Consider the following 22383-nt stretch of genomic DNA (forward strand, 5'->3'; position numbering starts at 1 on the left):
GAAACATCAATGATGAGAGAGAATCATTGATCAGCTGCCTCCTGCACACCCCACACTGGGGACCGAGCCTGCAACCCGAGCATGTGCCCTGACTGGGAATCGAACCGTGACTTTCTGGCTCATAGGTCGACGCTCAACCACTGAGCCACGCCGGCCAGGCTCATTTTATACTTTTAAAACTCCACAGAATACCATGAGTACGTTCTAAAGAAAGCAAAATTATCGAGTCTTATAAATATTGTTCCCTCTCTGCTACTGAAATTGAAGGAACATATGTGTATTCTTCCTGCCCATGTAATGTTTAGTTACATCGCAGTCAACAGAGACTCACCCTCTGTTACTGTGGAAGGTAAAAATGCTGGTGACTCAAGGCAGCAGCCTGGTGTACCTACACATTGGCATTCTCTCCTCCAAGTGGGCATGGTGATTATGCACAAAGTGTCTGAGAGGAGGATTCTGCACTCTCTGCCTAGGAGACACAGTGTGTGCACAAACACTTGGATATAAAGTAACAGGTACTAAGTGTTAAGAAAGACCTCCTGCTTCCATGGTGGTGTGCTCAGTGGTTGATGTCCACCTATGAACCAAGAGGTCACGGTTTGATTCCCATCAGGGCACATGCCTGGATTGTGGGCTCAGTCCTTAGTAGGGGGCATGCAAGAGTCAACTGATCCATGATTCTCTCTCATCATTGATGTTTCTATCTCTCCCTTTAAAACAATGAGAGAGAGAGAGACCTACTGCTCAGGGCTATGGGAATTGAAAGGCGGCAGGGATGACCTCTGGCAGGGATGGGGAGGACTTCATGGGACACCTGGCATTTCAGCTGGAATGTAGGATTCAGACAAACACACACTGCTCTGGTCAAAGGCAAAATACACAGAGGTGGGGTGGGAGGCCAGCACTGGGCTGTGCTGTCCGTAAAGGGCAGAGCAGGAGGGGCGCTTAGAAAGCAGGTTGGAGCCCTGCTGCTCATGGCCCCGAGTGCCAGGTGGCAGAGACTCGCTTTATTCTCAGGAAGGAAGGTGGTAAACGGCCACTGTTCTGCTCTAGGCAGAGCTGTCTGGCATCAGGGAGGATGGATTTGCGGGGAGAGCCTGGAGCAGAGGGAGTGGTGATTTTATGTTTATTTGATAATACTGGGTCTTTACTGATCACACAGCTGTGTGGGTGGACTGAACACCGGTCAGATCCATTTCTGAAACTCGGGCACAGTCTACATGACTCATGGGTGAGGCTGAAGGATTTCTGAGGAGTCATCACAGACAGGCTCAATAAATGCACACTGCTAGCAGCTCTAGCACCGGACCACGCGGTCCAGAGGAGGGAGAGGAAGGCAGGAAGCCGCAATCTAAAGGCTTGTGGAAGCCGGGCCTCTGCTTGGTGAGGGCGCAATGCCAGCAGGCGGGCCTGAGGCAGAACGGGTCAAATCCTGCCCGGCCAGATAGGAAGCCCCAGAGAGAGGAGGGAAGGGGAGATTAACACGCTGAAGGCGAAATCACAACCACTTCTGAGGTGCAAAAGGCCAATTTCTAAAGCAGGGGAACGTGATTTGGGAAAGGCAAGGCGGTTGCTAAGCGAACTGCTAACGAGGGCTCCCGATTGTCAGCCTGCGCCCGCTGGTTTATGGCATCAGCACTCAGGGGGATGCAGTGGGGGGCAGCTCCGAGCAGTGGGCTTGGGCGTGAAGCCGCCGCAGCAGGCACATCAGCCGCTCGGGCTGTGGGGTGCAGGGTGCGGGGTGCGGGAAGCACTGTGCACCAGGCCGTGCCAGAAACAGCCCCTGCGGGACAGAGCAGTCCCTGCACGCGTGGATTTTCTGACTTCCCCGGATGCAGACTACCCTTCCTCACGCTTTGATGGATCCATTCCTCCAGGAGCTTCATTTCCAGATGCAAAGGCCGCCTGCAGCCCAGCCTCGCTGCATCCCTGCCCGTGACCCCCTCCTTACAGTCAAGGCGACGTGTCAGGAGGTCTTTCTCAGATTTCAATGTTTAGAGCCCTTAGGATGGGGCTGCATCTTGGATAGTGACACTGTGGGGTTCCTGTATTTTTATGCGGACATGCGCGCGCACACGGTTTCACCATCCTTCTCACAGACATTTTCACAGGAAAATAAGTGCAGTGACTATGAATAAGAAGGTGGTGGAACCACACCACGCCCTTCACATCAGCAGAGTTCGTTGATGAAAGCAGAAACAGCGTGGCCCAGAAATTCACTAGAATTCGACGTCACCACGGAATATCTAAGAATAAGCAGAAGCTATTTTTTCCCTCTTTCTCTTATTTTTTAAAAAACTTGATATTCCCGCCTTGGTGAAGTGTCTTCCTCTGGGAATCGTATGCAATATTCATAGTTAGATTTGGCGTCAGAATTCCATTGTTGACACTGTTCTAAGGATACGTTCAGAGCTAGGATGTGTAAGATGACCAGGATGGATGTTTTCTGTATCTGACCATGGTTGTTGTTGTATAAACATCTAAAAAGGAAGTGTCTATGAGCCATGGTTGATACTGTGTTTTGCTTTAACCTGACACAGTGTATTATGTTCTGCAGAGGAGAGACCGGAAACAGGTAGAACCGTTAGTTATGCTTATTCCATAGCTAGAGGCCCAGTGCACGAAATTCGTGCATGGGTAGGGTCCCTAGGCCTGGCCAGCGATCAGGGCCAATCTGTGGGGTGACCAGCGGGGCAATTGGGGGGCCCCCTGCTGGCACCTGCCTTGGCTGGCCTGGGGCCCTGCGGTCTGGGGGCAGCTCTTACGTTGAGCATCTGCCCCCTGGTGGTCAGTGCGTGTCATAGCAACTGGTTGTCCCGCCGTTTGGTCAATTTGCATATTGGGCTTTTATTATATAGGATTGTGGGTCTTTACTGATCACACAGCTGTGTAGGGGGGTTGAGAACTCTGGTCTAATGATACTACAGATCACCCTGGAACAACACGAGGGTGGGGGGTTACCGGCATGCCCCTCCCTCTTTCCTGCACAGTCAAGAATTGGAGTGTAACTTTTGACTCCCCAAAAACATAACTACTAATAAGCCTACTGTTGACTGGAAGCCAATAACGTAAACAATTAACACATCTTTGTATGTTACATGTATTATTCTGTATTATTACACTAAAGTAAGCTAGAGAAAAGAAAATGTTATCAAGAAAACCATATGGAAGAAAAAATACCTTTACAATATTTATTTAGAAAAATCCAAGTCTAAGTGGACCTGCACAATTCAAACCCAGGTATAATGTAGTTAATGTCATTAATAACTAAGCATTGTATTATTTAGAAGAGCATGGGTGAAGTGGTAGTAATAATGGTGATTATTAAGAGATTCTGTGTTATACTAACCAACTAGAGTGGGTTGAAATGCTAGAATTTTATTTTAAAGAACTACGATAGAAGGGTCGCATGTAATGTTTAGACATACAAGGCTCTGGTAAATACGGGCCCACTGTAATTATAGTTGGGCACACACTGATAATGACTTCCCTGGGTTGGATGTAGGTTTGTTCTTGTTTTTCTCCCCATCTTAACTTCTTTTAAAAAGAGGGGGAAATGGGAAGATATTGGTCAAGGGGTACAAACTTCCAGTTGAAAGATTTAACAAGGTCTGGGGATCTCATGTACAGCTTGGTGATTGTATCTAATAATACTGTATCTTGTATTTGAAAGTTGAAAGTAGATCTTAAATGCTCTCACCACAAAATAAATGGTAATTATGTGATGAGATGGAGATGGTAGCTAATGCTATAGTGGTAATCGTTTTGCAATATATAAGTGTATAAAATCAACACCTTAACTTGCATTTACATATATATATATATATATATATATATATATATATATATATATATACACACACACACACACACACACATATACACACACAGAGAGAGAGAGAGAGAGAGAGAGAGAGAGCGCTATCTTTTTTAACATGATCAGTGAATAAGAACAACTTAACAGAAGATCTTGTCAGCATCCTTGAGGGATACTCAGAAAACCTGAATCCTTTGCACAGCCCCGTGGGCCCTGCATGATCTGGTCCCTGCTGTCTCTGGCCTGTCTTACCCTCTAAAAGCCCCACCCTCTGCCTCCCTCCTAACTCATCTCCAGCCATTCTCTCCTCATCTGCACCTTGCTTCTAATTCATGCTGGTCCCTCTGCCTAAAATGCCTTTCCCCTTACCTCCCACTCATCTCTTCTCACTTCAGATCTCTGCATACCTATATAAAGGCATGCATGTCTCCCTGTCATAAGATTTTATAGATTTTTATCACAGTGTACTGGTATGTTTGTGTGATCATCTGATCAACGTGTACATTTCTCTCTAGTCTGTAAGTTCCAGGAAGTTTGATGCCTTGTCACACAACAGACATTCAAAAAATAGTCACTGAATGGATTTTTAAAAAGAGAAAAAACAACAACTTAGATTTGAAGAAGTTACTGTTTTTTAATGTGGAGGCTAGAAAAACTAAGAACCATAAAATGTGAGAATAGAAAAAACAACAACAGAGGAATCTTGAATCACATATACAAATACATATGTTGTATGAGTCCTCAGTAAACACCACAGAGTGAGCGTTTTTGAGTGTTAAGATTTAAAACCAGCTTTCTGGTCTATGGTGTCAGAACCTTTACAAGTCATTCACCCATCGCTTGTACTGTTTGCTCATCATAATCTAAATATTCATAAGTACAGCTCTATATGGAGAAGGCTACCTATTTCCTAACATAATTAAATGTCCTAGTCAATCGAGCCACATTACATCCACACCCATATAATCCGTAGCCATGAATCTGATTACAATAAACTGCAGGCAACTCACAAACTCAACTGGTCACACCATTGATGTAAACACTGAAGATCGTGCAGCGATCACCCCTGTGATGCCACTTACCTTGGCACCAGGCAGCACCCTCGTATTTGTCCGTAGCAGCTGCAGTAATCTCCTTGACAGGAAGCTGGTGAGCCAGGCTTTGCTAACGTGGATAGAGCACCCTATGGCAATTGCCAGGGAGGTAGAGATGAGTTCTGTTAAGCCAGACGAAAGAATACGTGCTATTTTTGACTAAGAAATACGTACAGGTCATTAAAGATTGACTGTCAGCCTAATCTACTGCAATCCTTTGCTCTCACATATGTATTTACTGTGTTTGAAATGCTTGGTGTTCACACGTGTGTTTGGGAGCATTTTCTGCCCTGTGGCGAAGACTGCCATTTCGAACAATGCAATGCCCACGTCTCTCCGTCTCCGTAAACCGCAGTGGAGGTCACAGCACACCGGCAGCCTCGGGGTGACCGTTTCCACTGTGCGGAGCGGAGACGCTGAGGCACGAGGCCATTGCTGCACGTTGCTTCCCAGAGATCCCCCGGAGCCGGCGCAGGGAGAGCCCGAGGCAGAGCACACCCGTGTCCTCCCTGCAAACACATCTGTGTGCATCTGGAGCCTCGGGGAGGGTAGATGGCTTTTCACACTCGCTGTTGGAGTCCGAACAAGGGGACCTCTGTAAGACCTGTGTGCGCACCACGGGGGTGTCCAGGTGGTTGCCAGGGTGCGCTCCCGCTGGCCGCCCGAGAAGGCGGAGGGCCGGGGGCTTCCCGGAGCCTTTCCCACAGCTGTCATTGCGTCCGTCCGGTGAGAGATCCCCAAGTGGAAGATGTTTAAAGCGCTTCCCTTCCTTTCCCCTCCTCCCCCTTCCAGATCTATGCGGTCCGCTCCGTCGTGCCCAACAAAAGCAACAACGAGATCGTGCTGGTGCTGCAGCAGTTCGACTTCAACGTGGACAAGGCCGTGCAGGCCTTCGTGGACGGTGAGTGCGGCCCGGACCGAGGACGTCCGAGCTACATGTGCCCTGGGCTTCCATACGGGGTTCCTTAAGTGCACTGAATACCAATTCGTTACTAATGCTTTCTCATAAGAATAGGCATGTTGGGAAACACACATACATACCCAATAAGAACACAATTTAATGTTTTCTCCATCGTTACTAGTAAGAAAACACTATAGATGTTTTCTAAGTATTTCCTAAAGGATTCCTATAGTAATGCTATAATTCCTCTGCTGCCGATCATTCACGTTTGTTACTAAACGTGCTTTATTTGACGGGGTCCTGTGCCTGGAGCGGGAGGGACTCGTTCCGACCCGGGAAGTTGTCGCTCTCCTTGGCTCTACGACTGGAACCCTTGAGTGTGATGCTTTAGGATCCGAGGAGACTGGTTTATCCTTTGATAGCCTTACTTTTTTATTTTGAATTTGCCTAATTAATTGGAATATCAGTTCATCTCGTCTCCTTCTAGAACCTTTTTGCCTTTTTTTTTAAATTGTTTTTTAGAAAGCCCATTGCCAGTGATGTTATAGAATCTCAAGTCTCGGAATGTTTTTTCCTGTAAATGTATAACCTAGTGCTTTAGATCTCCTGCAAACTAGGACATGCTCTTCTCCTAATCACATTAAATACGTTTCCTTGATGAACAGAGATCGCATGCCCGCCCTTGGCTATCATAACGCCTCTGGTCCCTCGTCAGCGTCTGTTTTGTAAATACGGACTGGCTCACCATAATCTGACGGATGAGGTCAGGGAAGACTTAGCGGTCTCTCAACCACATCCTATTTACACTGCGTTTGTTAAGGGTAGTGTGACCTGCTCATTTTCCTAGGAACAGAGTAATCGTCCGAAGTTCCGACCAGTATAAGTGCCTTTCAGACAAGGTCTTGGAACCAGGCAACAGGCTCGCACTCTGATGTCGGCAGCCAAGGTCTAAGGTCCTAATTGACTTTAAAAATGATTGTCATTCAAAATAGACCTGCAAGCAGACCCACAGTGCACAGCTTTCCTGCTTTTCCCTGGTTCAGGGACCAGCAGATAGAGACTCTGTAGCCATCAACAAGGAATAGTAGAGAGCGCCGTATTAACCAGGCGTTGAGGCTTCCAGGGCAGTGTGTCTTCAAGAAGAAAAGGTTGGGCCCTAGCCAGTTTGGCTCATTGGCTAGAGCATCGGCCCGCGGACTAAAGGGTCCTGGGTTCGGTTCTGGTCAAGGGCACATGCCCGGTTGCCAGGCTCGATCCCCAGTAGGGGGCGTGCAGGAGGCAGCCTTCAATGATTCTCTCCCATCATTGGTGTTTCTGTCTCTCTTTCCCTCTCCCTTCCTCTCTGAAATCAATAACATATATACACATATATGTGTATATATATACATATACATATATATATGGATGTATATACATATACATATATATATATGGATGTATATATATTAAATATATTAAAAAGAAAATGTTGGAGCCACACACATCCTGGCTCAGACACACCGTTCAGGTTTCCCCTGGCAGCATCGCTGGAATGGAAACGGAGCCTCAGGAAAGGGTTAGGGCGACTGTCCCCACCCCCACGGGCTCGTGGCCCCACAGGGGAAGTTCCATCACAGAGTGACCCCGAGGCAGTGCACGGACGCCCGGTAACTGATCACTGTCGGAGACCCGTGGTGTTTAAATAGAGCACCTTGCTTGTCCTTCCTGAAATGCTCGCCTCGTCAGGGTCAAGGCCTCATTAAATAAAACCCTCATCGATCACTGAGGAGCCTCGTGCCATTGTGGCTGGGGACCAATCACACAGCTTGTTTAAAAGCCACGGAGAATCAAAAATATGTGTCAGCAACCACTTACGTGGCATATTAACGGCGCTCCTTCCGAGTGGCCCAGGAAACCCCAAGCATTTTCAGTGTAATTAACCTTTTGCACTCGGATGTCGAGTGTGACTTGACACGGTTAGCATTAGAATAAAGGAATCGAGAAAAAAGCAAGCGAGTGCAAAGGGTTAAACTTGAACAGTAACAGTTTCACAATTCTCTGCAAACATGGTTATTTCTTCTTCAGAATTACTCTCCAGAAGCTCATTTTTTAAAAACTGCAAGTAGAATTTATGTCAAAATATGAAAACCAGAGGAATAATTGAGCATTGCCATTGAAAGCAGGAAGCAATTCACCTCCTTCCTTCGCTTAAAAAGGACAGTATTTTGACATTTTTAAAAATATTATTTAGAAAACTGAAGCTCACCTATGCATGAAGACCACCCTAATGACTAGTTAGCCGCTGGTGTGACTTACCCCGAAACCCAATGAAAGGGACTGCCTCAAGTTCTTCCAAAGGGAAATCCTGGGAAGCGTTAATTCTTGGGGAAAATCAGAGGAAGGCCGGCCCAGTTAATAGAAAGTCTGAACTATGGTGCACTTCTAAGTGCAGCGTTGTTATTTCAAGTACATGTAACTCAAAAAGCCTGCGAGGGGCGCTGAGTCGGAAACTTTGAGTCGACAGGAATAATTAGCCCGTCTCAGCATTAGTCAAAGCAACGCCGCCTCTGCTTACCCAACAGCAACAGCAGACTCCATAATTGGGACCCGGCTAATTTGAAATTTCTGACAAAGGCCAGGCTCAAGTTTATCTTTGTTTGGCCAGCACACTCCTTGCAGAGAACTACTACAGTGTAATGGGATTGTATGAGAATGCTCACTCTTGGAGAAGTAACTGCTTAATATGAAAAAAAGCTAATGCACTCATTACCAATAAGTTATTGTTGAAATTACCCCCAGCTCAGCTGGAATGAGGGAAAGAACTTTGTTAGAATAGGTGGAAACATTTACTTGAGCAAAAGATTAATACATACATACATACATACAAAACAACCATGTTGTGTAACATACCAGGGTAGGCTTTTCCTCTGAGTCTGTGTGGTTCCACATGTGTGAGTGGCATTGACAGAACCTAAAACTGTTGTCATTTGATGAACTTTTGTTTCAAAGTGGGTGCCTGGCAAAGACCACCCCCTACCTTTCCCCCGGGGATGAGCACAAAGCTTGCATCGTCTGGCCTTCAATCACCCTGCAAACTGTGAACACAGTAGAGTCAGGGAAAAGAGCAGGAATGGCCAAACAAAAGCCTGTGATTCACATGGTTAATAATACTCAAAACCCCACCTTTGGTCCGGAAGATTAGAGGTATTTTGATTCATCTCTCCAACAGAACAATTTTAATTCTACTTACGGCAACGAAGCTAGCAGAAAAGTCTCAAGATATATTTCATTTTCTCTAAGACAACATAATGACCAAAAAAACTAAGCTTCATGTAGTAGGGCTTAATGTTTTGATAAAACCAAGATCATGCGGTGAATTAAATGAAAATCTGGAAGTAAAACACGAAACTGGCATTTTTATTAAGGTAGGATGAATCAAAACAAATGAAAAAGCCGGGGGGAAAAAATTGCTACCAAGATGAAAAGACCGAGATGAATTTTGTGTGGTGTTTTATTACGTGAATATGCATTAAAGGTCCTTTGTCTTTGTCTAGGCAGCGCAATTCAAGTTCTAAAAGAATGGAATATGACAGGAAAAAAGAAGGTAAGATTAATATTGATTGTAAATTAGCAGCATCTTCAATCAAAACTTTTATGGTTGTTATCATTTTAACAAGGCTGCCAATTTTATGCTTCTTTCAAATATGATAATATGTACACCCAGAAAGCTTGCAAATCCATGACTGTCTTCCCTTCCCAGCCACCCTCCCCTCGAAGGCCGTGGCTTCCTGTCCGGTGTTCTAACCACCAGGTGTGCTTCACAAGCGCCCGGGTTTTCTTTGTACGTATTAGGGGGAGCCTCGCCTGAGAATTCAAAGGATTCAAGCATTAACTTGCCTGAACAGATCCTGTGGCACAGAGAGGATTAGGAGTGTTTCAGAGATGCTTGGAAACGCTCTAAATATATTTTCACATGTTTTTCCAACTGAAAGAATCTGTTCAAAGCTGCGCTGAGATACCTTTTTGCTGAGTTCTAAGCTAGATTTTCTTTTTTAAGAGAAAAAGAAAATACTTTAAAGTCATAGTAAGGGACCTATTTTTTTCTTTTTGAGAACTCTGGCAGACTCCTCCTTGAAAACAGAGGGGAGATTTTCATCGGCCCCTTTTACTAGTACGTGACTTTGCCTTCTTGTCTAGTCAGCAAGAGTGACTTGTGAGGTGTGTGTGCGCACACTGGCCTCTGTGTCCGGCTCGCCTTCCTCATCTTGTGAGCATGCTCACTCGCTCCTGGTTTTGCGCCTATAACCTGCTTCATGGCCTTCACAAAAAGTCTGCTCTTTTCTTTTTTAAAAATAAATCTTTAGCCCTAATTGGTTTGGCTCATTGGATAGAGCATCGGCCTGCCGACTGAAGGGTGCCAGGTTCGATTCCGGTCAAGGGCATGTACCTTGGTTGCAGGCACATCCCCAGTAGGGGGGGTGCAGGAGGCAGCTGATCAATGTTTCTCTCTCATCGATGTTTCTAACTCTCTCTCCCTCTCCCTTCCTCTCTGTAAAAAATCAATAAAATATATATTTTTTAAAATAATAAAAAATAAATAAATCTTTATTGCTGAAAGTATTACATCTGTTCCCCTTTTTCCTCCGTTGACCCCTTCTGGCCTGCCCCCCTGCTCCTGGCCCCACTCCAGGCCTTCATCACCCTATTGTCTGTGTCCCTGGGTTATGCATATATGCATACAAGTTCTTTGGTGGATCACAAGTCTGCTCTTTTCAAAGTCATCGCCCTGCCATTGCCACTGTTTGCCAGCAGGGCCTGAGTCGTGGGCGTCCCAGGAGATAAACCCCAGTCTGACCTGCTCCCTGAGGGACAGTCACAGGCCTGCGAGCCAGGTTTTCACCAAAACAAACAAGCAAGCAGTATTGCCTTCATACAATCCCGAGACCACGGCAATTATCCGGGCCCCTTTTCCTCTTCCTAGTTTCATGTAGAATAGGAGGAATTACGAGCTTTTTTCCTAGTCTTTGTGAGCCACCATCTTTGACAGTCTCCGCTTATCTTTAATCATAGCTCCCTGAGCGTTTGTGGGAGATGAAGATGACTCACCAGCGACTGAAAGGCGGTATTTACTCTGACATGGAAATTTTCAGAAGTGTGGTTTGGGTATGAATGTCTCTGATGTGAGAAAAGGAGCAGACAGCAGCTGCAGACCCAACTCATTACCGAGTCTCCCTCTCAGAGGTTGGGTGGGCCCGTGGGAAAATGGTCTGCCCGGCCTCGTCGCTGTGGGGCTCCCACGAGAACTGGGACCTGGTGCCGCTGGCCTTGGCCGCCACCCAGTGAATGAATGAATGAGCTCCCTCCCTTCTCTAGGGGAGCGCTTTCTCGGGGGCATGGTTGTGGTTTCAAAGGAATAGAAAGGAAGGAGAATCCAGGAGAGAAAGCTGTTCTTTTTATTCCTTTTTCGAGTGTGTAGAAGAACAAAGCCCGCTGAGGTTTGGCGGGTACCCACTGATGCAGCAGGCAGACAGGCCGGGTCCTGATGGGTCGGCATCCATTCTGATCGGCTGAGGCCTGTACCACACTGAAGGTTAAGAACAGCGGATATTCCTCGGTACAAAACCAAAGCAGTAAAGCATACAACATACTTAAGTGCATCATCATAGTACGTTGACCATTAGGACATGTTAGGAGAGACAGGAGGACTCTGCCATATTGTAATAATCCGGGTCTGAAGGATTTCGGGGATCTGAAGTGCAGGGTAGGGAAGCCTTGTAAAGCCGGTCAGCTACAGCCGAGAGGTCGGGGGGCCCGCTGCTCAGTCCAAACCCAGATGGACCAGGTCCATTTGGCCTTACTTTGTAGCCATTGTCTGCTCCAGCTTACAATGTACGTGTAAGCCACACACATCCATACGGGGATGATTTGGGGTCCCGGGGCTGCCTGGAACCTCCGGGCAGTGGTAGCAAACAGGATCTCTGGTGCGCTGGTGCCTATTTCAGACCCAAGGTGGACTTTGGGGATCTGCCATTCACATCCTCATCTTGCAAGGACTTGCCTGCCTTTTTCATGCCAGTCCTTCCCTCTGTCTCCTCTCCTCCCCAGAGGACCAAACCTTAGTGTCCTCCTTGCCCCCCACCCTCATCGCCTCTGTAAGAAAGGAGAGCCGTTCTCCGGGGCGCCGTGGCTGATTCCAGTTCTTTCCGGGCGTGGTCACAGGGTCACTGTTACCTCACATGGTGTCTCGATTCGCTCAGTATGCCAGTGTCTAAACCATCCCTGCCATGTTCCCCTTTCAGAGGAAGCTTTTTGTTTACTGTTTATGAAATGAAAGTTGATACAACTTATTGTAAGAAAGAAGATATTTACTTACATTAAGTTGGGTGGTTAATAAAGATGTGTTTTCACCCATTCTATTAGAAGAGCCAGGAAATTATATATATTTAATAAATAATAAGACAAGAATAAACTCTGTGTGTTGCACATACAACTGTAAACCTACTTTTGCCCCACCCTGTGTTTATGTGTGTCTGTATATATATTTGTGTCTGTGTGTATATATCATCTTATATAAAACTAGAGGCCCAGTACACGAAATTCAGGCCTCTGCCTTGGTCCCCGCCCGGTGCAGCTTTGTCGTGCACAATGGTGGGGAGGGTGTCCCTCAGCCTGGCCTGCACCCTCTCCAGTCTGGGACCCCTCGGGGGATGTCCGACTGTGGGGTCGGGCCTAAACTGGCAGTTGGACATCCCTCTCGCAATCCGGGACCGCTGGCTCCTAACGGCTCACCTGCCTGCCTGCCTGATCGCCCCTAACCACTCTGCCTGCCGACCTGCTCGCCCCCAACTTCCCCCACTGCCGGCCTGCTCACCCCCAACTGACCCCCCCTTGGCAGCCTGATCTCCCCCAACTGCCCCCCCCACTGGCCTGCTCACTCCCAACTGCCCCTCCCCACCTGATCACCCCCAACTGCCCTCCCCTCCTTGCCTGATCACCCCTAACCGCCTTTGCCTCAGCCCCACCCCCATGGCTTTGTCTGGAAGGACGTCCGGAAGGTCTTCCAGAAGGTCTCCCGGTCTAATTAGCATATTACCCTTTTATTAGTATAGATATCTTATTTTGGTCTGTCGGGTTCATCTTATAATTCAAGGGTCTGAGCTAAAATCATATCATCTTCTCATTCACTTCTCATTCTAGAACAATAAACGAAAAAGAAGCAAGTCCAAGCAGCATCAAGGCAACAAAGACGCTAAAGACAAGGCTGAGAAGCCGGAAGCTGGGCCACCACCCCCACCGCAGGCCCAGAGCGGCCACAGCGGGGGCTGCGAAAAGGATGGCTCGTCCACCGATTCCGCCAGCGAGAAGCCAGCCCTCCTCCCTCGGGAGAAGAAGCTCTCGGTACTCGAGGAGCCTCCCAAGGCTCCCCGGGGGGTCTCAGGTCAGTCATTGTTAAGTCAGGTTGCTTAGGAAGATGTGGAAGGAGGGGATGCAGAGGGAACCTGCCAGCCCAGTCGTGGCTGCTGTTGACGGTGACGGAGGCGAGAGGCTGGACTCGGTGCACACGGGTCAGGCTTCCTGGGAAAGGTGGGGGAGGGACGACTGTCATGGGCTGAAGAGCCAATGCTCAGTCCAGCCCTGCACTGAGTCACAGGATTACCTTTTCTCAAAAACCCCGGACTGGTCTGTGTTAGGATCATTAGGAAAGTGGACATTCCAAGTTTAAAGACCTTTTCTTTCTAGACACCTTTGCTGGGATAAGGGAGGGATAACTGGTGACAAGAGAAAATGTCATTTAAAGGCAGTGTTTTCCATGATGTGACAGAACGTAATCTTCCAGGGTGTTAGCATCTGGAATGTTATTTATTTGGGCTGAAGCTAGATGTTAACTAAGCTACAAAGGCCACTTCTCAATCAGCTGCGTGGCCTTGGGTACATCTTTCATCTCCACTCTCCCATTTCCTTGCTGTCTGTCCTAGAATGTACTGGATCAGTGGTCCTCAATACTACCTGCTTCATTTTTACAACAAATCCTAAACCAGACTTCATAGGTAATATAGTTTACCTAGAATTTCAATAAAGTAACACTAAAATAGAGGCCTAAGAAAATGGCCAGATGTTCACACCCACTTATAATGAATCACTTTGCACTACAAGAAGTGAGGCATGGCTGGATAGTGTTGACACCGTTTCTCTGTAGTTGGCATGCGAATTGAGAGCTAAATAAGTTATTTTTTTGTATGCAGACCTGGAAGTGAACGCAGCTGCTATAAATGTAGTTGTCAGTTCAAATACCGTGACTGCTGGTGTGGTTGGCCATGTGGTTTTTCTAAATGGCGAGATTCTCTTGGTAAAGTTCTGAACACCGTAAAGTACAATCTTTTCTTAATTCACACGGCAGCTGAGTCCCGGAAATTCAAGTAAAACAGTGAGGAAAAAAATACCTTTGGGTTTATGTGTAAAGTGACTAGAAGGACATAAGAAATTTCAGGACACAAGGCAATTCTTGGTTGTGCAAGACTCTTGTGATTGTAAGCAGCCTATATCCCCCTCCACCCCCTAACCCCCAGACATCATTTTGATAAGTTTTAAAAATGTCCTGTCACTTTTTCAAAATGCCTCCTAAGAGGTGGTAGTTCCCTCGGTGAGATCCAGGACACTAACTTATTCCCAAAGTCCTTCTAGTTATAAAACCCCGAGTCTATTGCATCAGCAACTTTTTAAGCTCCTCTTACATGCAAAGAAGTGCTCTGGAAAGGGTGTGGGGTGGTCTAGGCCCTGGGGGAACCCCACTCTGGTCTCTTTAAAGAGAAGGTCGTGGGAACACTGATGAGTTGATGGTTTGGGAAGAGAAGAGCCACATCCGACTGAGCGATGCAGGGGATGTCATGGGAGCAGTGGGTACTGAAGGACCCATAGATGTGAGGCGGCGGAGAGGACTCGGAGGGTCAGGAAACAGTAGGAGAACTTGACTCAGCACGCACCCGCTATCTACGATGCTGTGCTATCCTCTGATAAACCCAAGATGAATGGACAGGGGCCCCGCCCAGGAAGCACTCAGTCTGGCAGAAGAGCCACGTGCCACGTCAGGGGTGCAGTGAGGCAGCATGAAGTAGCCGACACACTCTACAGCGCACGAGCCAGTGTTCCGATGGTCATGGTCACACAGCTCTACTTTTCTCCCTTAAACACATCACCTAACAACTCTGCTCCTAGGGCTGGAGTTGGGGTAATCCTGACCGCACAGTGATTTCTCAAAGCCAGCGAAACAGCAACAAAGACAACCTATTTCTATTTAGAATCTCGAATTTTCCAGGAATTCTTTAAATTCCGTTTTTAACGATGCCTACTCTTTGGAGAATGTTTTGATTTATAGTCAGGGCAGGAGAAAGAAATTAAATAATCGAGTGGCAGATTCCCAACTTTGCTTGTTATTGCTTTCACATGAATTACTTTCAAAATCTAATTACTCAAGTTGCTGCTTTGATATCAATCATAGACTAAAAGCCTAGCACATCTATTTGTTCATTTACGGGTAATTTATACCTTCTCCCTAAAACAATTTCGGTAACTCTATCAAGTATACGACGTCAGAGCAAATGCCATATTGAAGAGCTCCCTTCACCGTGAAGAGCTGCCTGGAAAGCTAAGTGCCCACTGGAGTTCTCTGTCCAAGCATTTCTGTAAACCTGCTGGGGTGGTGAACACACAGTACACAGATGATATGTTATAGAATGATCCACCCGAAACCTACGCAATTTTATTAACTGCTATCACCCCAATAAATTCAATAAACAAATTCTCCTATATAATAAAAGGCTAATATGCAAATTGACCGATCAGTGGAACAACTGGTCGCTATGACACACGCTGACCATCGGAAAAGACGCTCAATGCAGGAGCTGCCCCCTGGTGGTCAGTGCGCTCCCACAGGGGGAGCCCCGCTCAGCCAGAAGCCGGGCTCACGGCTGGCGAGCCCAACAGCGGTGGTGGGAGCCTCTCCTGCCTCCACAGCAGCACTAAGGATGTTCACCTGCTGGCTTAGGACCGCTCCCCATGGGGCCTGGGCCTAAGCTGGCAGTCAGACATCCCCCAAGGGCTCCCATACTACGAGAGGGCGCAGGCCGGGCTGAGGGACCCCCCCCCCCAAGTGCACAAGTTTTGTGCACCGGGCCTCTAGTCCCTATATATAAAAAGCTAGGGGCCCTAACAACCAAAACAACTGGATGGACGACCGCACAGCAAGCTGCGTGGTGTGACCAGGCCGGCAGGGGGGGCAGTGAGGGGCAACCAAACGACCGAACAGCAGGCTGTGTGGGGCAACCAGGCTGGCAGGTGGGGTAGTGAGAGGCAACCAAATGATCGAACAGCAGGCTGCGTGGGGTGACCAGGCCAGCAGCAGGGGCAGTGAGGTGTGACCAGGCCGGCAAGGGGGGCAGTGAGGGGCAACCAGGCCAGTGGGGAGGGGGGGCAGTTGGGGGCGACCAGATCAGCAGGCAGAGGTGGTTAGGGGTCATCAGGCAGGTGGTGGGGGAGGGCAGTTAGGGGTGATCAGACAGGCAGGCAGGTGAGCAGTTAGGAGCTAGCGGCCCCAGATTGTGAGAGGAATATCCAACTGCCAGTTTAGGCCCGATCCCTGAGCCTAAACTGGCAGTTGGACATCCCCTGAGGAGTCCTGGATTGGAGAGGGTGCAAGCTGGGCTGAGGGGACCCACCCCCCGTGCACAAATTTTGTGCACCGGGCCTCTAGTATATAAATAAAATTTAAAACAGAAAGAACAACTAGGGGGAAAGTAATCATAACAAAGCCGTATAATGATATTCTGTACTTGAGTGGTTTCGAAGTAGAAGCCTAAAAGAACTCTCCATTCTGCTAGCGGGAAGCATTTCTCAAGCTTTCCACTAATGAAACTGGCTCAAGCACAACTGCCCCGAGTGCCCAGCTGGGCAGCAGGCTGTGAACATGCACAGCAGGTGTTTTATCTTTTTATAACACCTTGACATTCAAGATCTCTCTTTTTAAAAGTTTTCAACAGAATTGTTTTCTGGGAGGTGGAGTCAGCTTTAAGAGATATACAGGTGGCTGAGGGGTGTTAGTGTGACTTCCTACGTGAAAAATACCACCCAGAGCATGTTCAGGCTGTAAATATAGCGCTGTCGAGTGGGACAGTGCTGCCCATCAGCAGATAGCTCAGACGTTTGGGAGTTTGGTTTAAACTTAGTACAGAATGACTTTAAGCCTTGGAGTACTTTTTTCTGGGCTTCAGAATTTTTAATAATAGTGACACTGAGCTCTTTTACATTATGCAATCAAGATTCATCCTGCATCCAAGCACAAAGTCAGACAAAGGGCAGATCAAGATTTATTCTTACCAAAAGCAATGCCAAGGCTCATTTTTTATTTCTAAGGCCCCATTTAAAGCACATGATGATGTTAGGGTCCAATTTTCCCAAATGTTCTTCCTGGTCTATTTTCCTTAAGGCTTAGATTCTTCACTTGTTTGTGGGGTGGTTTGATTTATATACTAAGTTAATCATTATCAAACAAAGTGCTTTACTGAAATTATGTTTATGGGAGACTATGAAACCATTTTAACTCAATTGGTTAAAGAACTTATTTTAGAAGTACTCTGTATTCAATACATGTCTTAAGGTTAGATTCAAATTTTATGTATACTTCTTTCAGTTTACTTACAAGTACATAAAGCTTTCATTAAAAAGTAAAAACTAAAGAGAAAATAAGTGTTTACAGGAACTTTGAAATCTGAACACATACATGGCTGTACATATATTATGAAAATCTTTGAATCCAAGTTCATATATTTCTCCCAAGAGGAACATTTGTTTTCTTTGGTGCTGTTAACAAAAAATGACAACCACCATTTATGTTTTGCTATGTAAAATAAATCAAGTTAAGAACAAATTAAATTATGTAAGTTTTAGTAACTGGAAAATTGAAAGTCCTCAGTATTGAAGAGTTAACTTTGAGAACAATTGCATGCATTTACAGCTGAGTGTAAATGGGCACCAATTGATGGGAAAATAATTCAGCAATGCATATCAATAACTTTTTAAAGAAAATAAAAGCATGAATTTATATCTTCTTCATCACAAACTCCACTGACTTTTTGGATGTAGAAATCCTATATAATAAAAGGTTAATATGCAAATCGACCAAACGGTGGAACGACCGGTTGCTATGACATGCACTGACCACCAGGGGGGAACACGCTCAATGCAGGAGCTGCCCCCTGGTGGTCAGTGCGCTCCCACAGTGGGAGCACCGCTCAGCCAGAAGCTGGACTCCCGGCTGGTGAGCGCAGCAGTGGTGGCGGGACCCTCTCCTGCCTCTGTAGCAGCGCTAAGAATGTCTGACTGACGGCTTAGTGGAGCGGGCCTAAGCCATCAGTTGGACATCCCCCAAGGGCTCCCGGACTGCGAGAGGGTGCAGACCAGGCTGAGGGACCGCCCCGCTGAGTGCACGAATTTCGTGCACCAGCCTCTACTCTACAATAATGAAGAAAATGGAAAGGAGGGCCTGGCTTAATAGAAGAAGAAAGGAAATAGAATAGAAAAGGAAAGGAGGGCCTGGCTTAAAATCAAACTATTTTGAGGAAAATAAAAAAATCCAACATTTCTCAATGTGTCATCCACTATGTTCAATACCCAATTTTAAAAATTACTGTTCATGGGCCCTGGCCGGCATGGCTCAGCTGGTTAGAGTGTCATCCTGTACACCAAAAGGTGGGGGGTTTGATCCCCAGTCAGGGTGCACGCAGAAGCAACCAATTCATGTTCATCTCACATCAATGTTTCTCTCTCTTCCTTTCTCTTGCTAAAAATCATTAATTTTTTTTTAAATTACTATACATGGGAAGAAGCAAGAAAATGTGACCTATAATGAAGAGAAAAATTAATCATAGAAGAAGAACCATGGATAACCCAGCTATTTTAGTCAGCAGACAAGTTTTATAAATATGCTAAAAAAATTTACAGAAAAAAAGATGGATATAAAGGGTGAAGAGAAGGAGACTTTCAGAGAGAAAGAAATATTGAAATGGAAATTCTATAACTAAAAAGTACAATATTGGGCTCTAGCTGGTTTGTCTCAGTGGATAGAGTGTCGGCCTGTGGACTGAAGGGTCCCGGGTTTGATTCCAGTCAAGGGCACATGCCCAGGTTGTGAGCTCGATCCCCAGTGGGGGAGGTGGAAGGGGGCATTCAGGAGGTAGCCAATCAATGATTCTCCCTCATCATTGATGTTTCTATCTCTTTCTTCCTCCCTTCTGCTCTGAAATCAATAAAGATTTTTTTTTTAAAGTACAGTATCTGAAAAAAATATTTTTTTAAGTCATCAGATGTACTTGACGGCAATTTAGACAATGAAGAAGAAAGGATCAGTGAACTTTAGGACAGATCAAAAGAAATTATCCAAACTGAAGAACAGAGAGAAAAGATTTTTAAAAGAGAGGCCCGGGAAGAATGGAACACTTCTCAACTCATTTAATGAGGCCAACATAACCTTATCAAAATCTGACAAAGTCATCACAAGAAAAAATACAGAATGATATTGGTTGTGAATAAAGAAGCAAAATTCGCAACAAAATATTAGCAAATTGAAGTATGATTTTATGTTTATATTTATAATATTTATATTTATAGTACATCATGACCAAGTGTGCTTTTTCTCAAGGATGTAAAATTGGCTTAACATTTAAAAACCAATCAATGTGTCTTACTACATTAGCAAAATAAAGGAGAACAACAAAAGGATTATCTCAAAGTGAAGCAAAATAAAATCACTTGACAAAATAAAAACTCCCAGCAAATTAGAAATGTAAGAGAACTTCCTGATAAACGTGAAAAATCTACAGCTAATATCATACTTAATAATAAAATATTGAATGCAATTTCCCTAAGATCAAAATCAATGCAAGGATGGTGATTCTACATTGTACTAGCATTCTTAACCAGGCCAATAGGGCAAGATTGGGAAGGAAGAAGTCAAACTTCATTTTCAGATGTCATTATTGCCTACCTAGAAATTTTTTAAGACAAATACATAAAATAGAAATACTAGTAGCTACACTTAAAAAATAAAAAGAAATAGGTGAATTAAATTGGATAATATATTTTGTCTAACTTAATATTATTATTTTGACATGATCAATTTTTTTAAATTATCAAAGATATTTTCCTGTACTGAATCTTCAAGTTTTAGTGCGCATTTTACACTTAATAGCACATCTCAGTTCAGACCAGCCACATTTTATGTGTTCAACAGTCACCTGTGCTGGTGGCTACCTTATTAGACAGTGTTATGAATCAGCTCTGAATCAGCTACAGTCTATTGAGGTTTGCAAGTGGATTCCAGAAAGTCAGAGAATTGGTGCTACTTCTGGCCTGTAATGTTAGAGGAAAACCTCTATATCCAGGAGAGAACTCCCATTTATCCTAATTGTTAGAAATACCAGGATTTGCTGTCAAGATGAACCTAATTCTGTTATAGCTGAATAAGTCTCTACCAGTTTTCATCTGAAAGAACTTCGTTACTACATTTGGAGACAGATCTGTATAGCCAATGTGCAAACAGTGCAAAATGATTTTTTTTCCTATGAAATCATTTCATTCAGTCACAATTTTACAGATAGCAATTGAGCCAGACACAAGTACCAGTACTGGGGCTTCAAAAATATGTCATATTTTAATATTTGCCCTCAAGAAGTCACAGCCTCTTCCAAGCAAAGGCAAGGGGTAGTCCCTGAGAACTTCACATCATCCCAGTGTTCAATGATCCCACCAGTACTGAGACAGTTTTCCAGGACCCTCCTCTAAAAAAAAAAAAAAAAATACTACTACTCAAATTTCTCAATAAATATATGTTGGGTGAATGGTGAAATGAGCCATTGTCCACTTACCAGTTCTCTGATACAAAAACATAATATTTTCAGCTCTAGGTTAATGAGCCTGTGCTCATTTGCAAGCTTGTCTTCAGCTTAAAATCTTTTGCATTCAACAGAATAATTTTTCCCCTTCGGTCATTATTTCCATCAGGCTAGCCTATAAACCCCCTTACTTTTAAGAATAAGACTAGTTTACTACACTATTCACACTAGGATATATATTAGGCTCTCAATTTATAATATTTCATCGAGGCTGAATCTTCACTATGATTTAAGAGAGGGGGGTAGTTGGAACCAGCCTGTACTTAATCACTGTGTTAACGAAACAGTTACAGGCTCATCAAAAAGTTAGCTTTTTAAAAAAAAAAAATTAGTTTTTCATCTTTCAGAGCAGATTTCCTCCAGGTGGGCGGTGCCACCCATCCTCACCCCAAAGGAATCACCTGCGGGTAGAATCCCGGGCCCCCGCTGAAATCGGAACCTCTGGGGTTCTCATGAACACGCAAGTTTGACAACCACTGCCCACAGTGAGCTTCCACTTCCGTGTGACTGAAGCCCCCTAACATCCCTTCCGGGTGAGCACACTGCGGCAGGTGGCTCCCTGAGATTCAGGGTCTTGCCCAGGGTCACCCCGCAAGTGATTCCCAGGGCAAAACACCCCCCCCCCCCCAGGTCCTTCTGAAGTGCGAGTTTCTTTCCATTCCTAGTCCAGCCTCTGATCTTCTGGGGGTGCTAGTAGATGTTTCGTTCCTGGAGGAAATGCTGTTTTCGGTACTTAGTTACTATGTGTACTAGCTTCGTTGCACGTTTCCTTGTGAACTGTAATTTCCCTTTAGGTAAACGTTAAAGAGGACTCGCTATTCAGCCCAGCGAGCATATGCTGTGCTTCCTTGCTATGTAGGTTACGAATGATGGATTCAAATTCACACGCCTCATACATGGGCTGATGTCTAAGGCCAAGCTGACTAGGACCCAGACCGTATTCTTTGGCGCTTTCCGATGCTGTCTCCGTCATGTGTGTGACAGTGTCAGGAAACTGGGTTTTTGTTTTTTGGGGTGTGTGTTTTTTTGTTTGTTTGTTTTATGGTTTGTTTATTTCATTTTTTTCCTATGAAATCATTTAATTCAGTCACAATTTTACAGATAGCTATTGAGCCAGACACAAGTACTGGGGCTTCAAAAATGTGTCATATTTTAATATTTGCCTTCAAGGAAGTCACAGCCTCTTCAAGGCCAAGGCAAGGGGCAGACATGTAAATATTGTGCTCAAACATCGCACACTACGTTTTTACGAGGCCCTGTGGGCGTAGAGAAGGGAGGCGGGGTGACTGTCTGAAAGGGGGCTGGGCTTCATCGAGATGATGCTGTTCTCTGTTTGAGTGTGAATCCTCCTCGGCCAGAAAAGTGAGGTCCTTCCTACGGGGTCATCGGGCCCCAGGGAAGATCAGAACACGGGTCTCGGGGATCCAAACCTGCACCCTCCCCACGACACCCAGCTCTCCCCAGGAACCTGGCCTTCAAACACACCCTGGCTCCCCCTTCTCCCACCCCCAGAGCTCTCTCTGGTTGTAAGATGTTCAGGGTGATCCACTTCCTTTTCAGGCCACGAAGGTGCCGTTTAATTCACTCCAGCAATAACTGAATGGGAGCCTACCTTTAAAAGATGCCGAAAGCAGCGTGCTGCTAATTTAT

At 45.6% G+C, this 22383-nt stretch overlaps 1 protein-coding gene across 6 annotated transcripts in view; it reads left to right on the forward strand.

The window, feature by feature from the left end:
* Positions 1-22383, forward strand: part of SPATS2L (spermatogenesis associated serine rich 2 like) — a 150774-nt gene that overhangs the window by 97032 nt on the left and 31359 nt on the right. For all 6 annotated transcript variants that reach the window (XM_079782173.1, XM_079782168.1, XM_079782170.1 and 3 more), the window contains 3 exons: positions 5704-5812; positions 9346-9395; positions 12989-13229. In XM_079782173.1, coding sequence (XP_079638299.1) covers positions 5704-5812; positions 9346-9395; positions 12989-13229 — 400 coding nt within the window. The remainder of the gene's footprint in view (positions 1-5703; positions 5813-9345; positions 9396-12988; positions 13230-22383) is intronic.

This window comes from Cnephaeus nilssonii (genome assembly GCF_951640355.1).
Source record: "Cnephaeus nilssonii genome assembly, chromosome: 10".
Lineage (NCBI taxonomy): Eukaryota > Metazoa > Chordata > Mammalia > Chiroptera > Vespertilionidae > Cnephaeus > Cnephaeus nilssonii.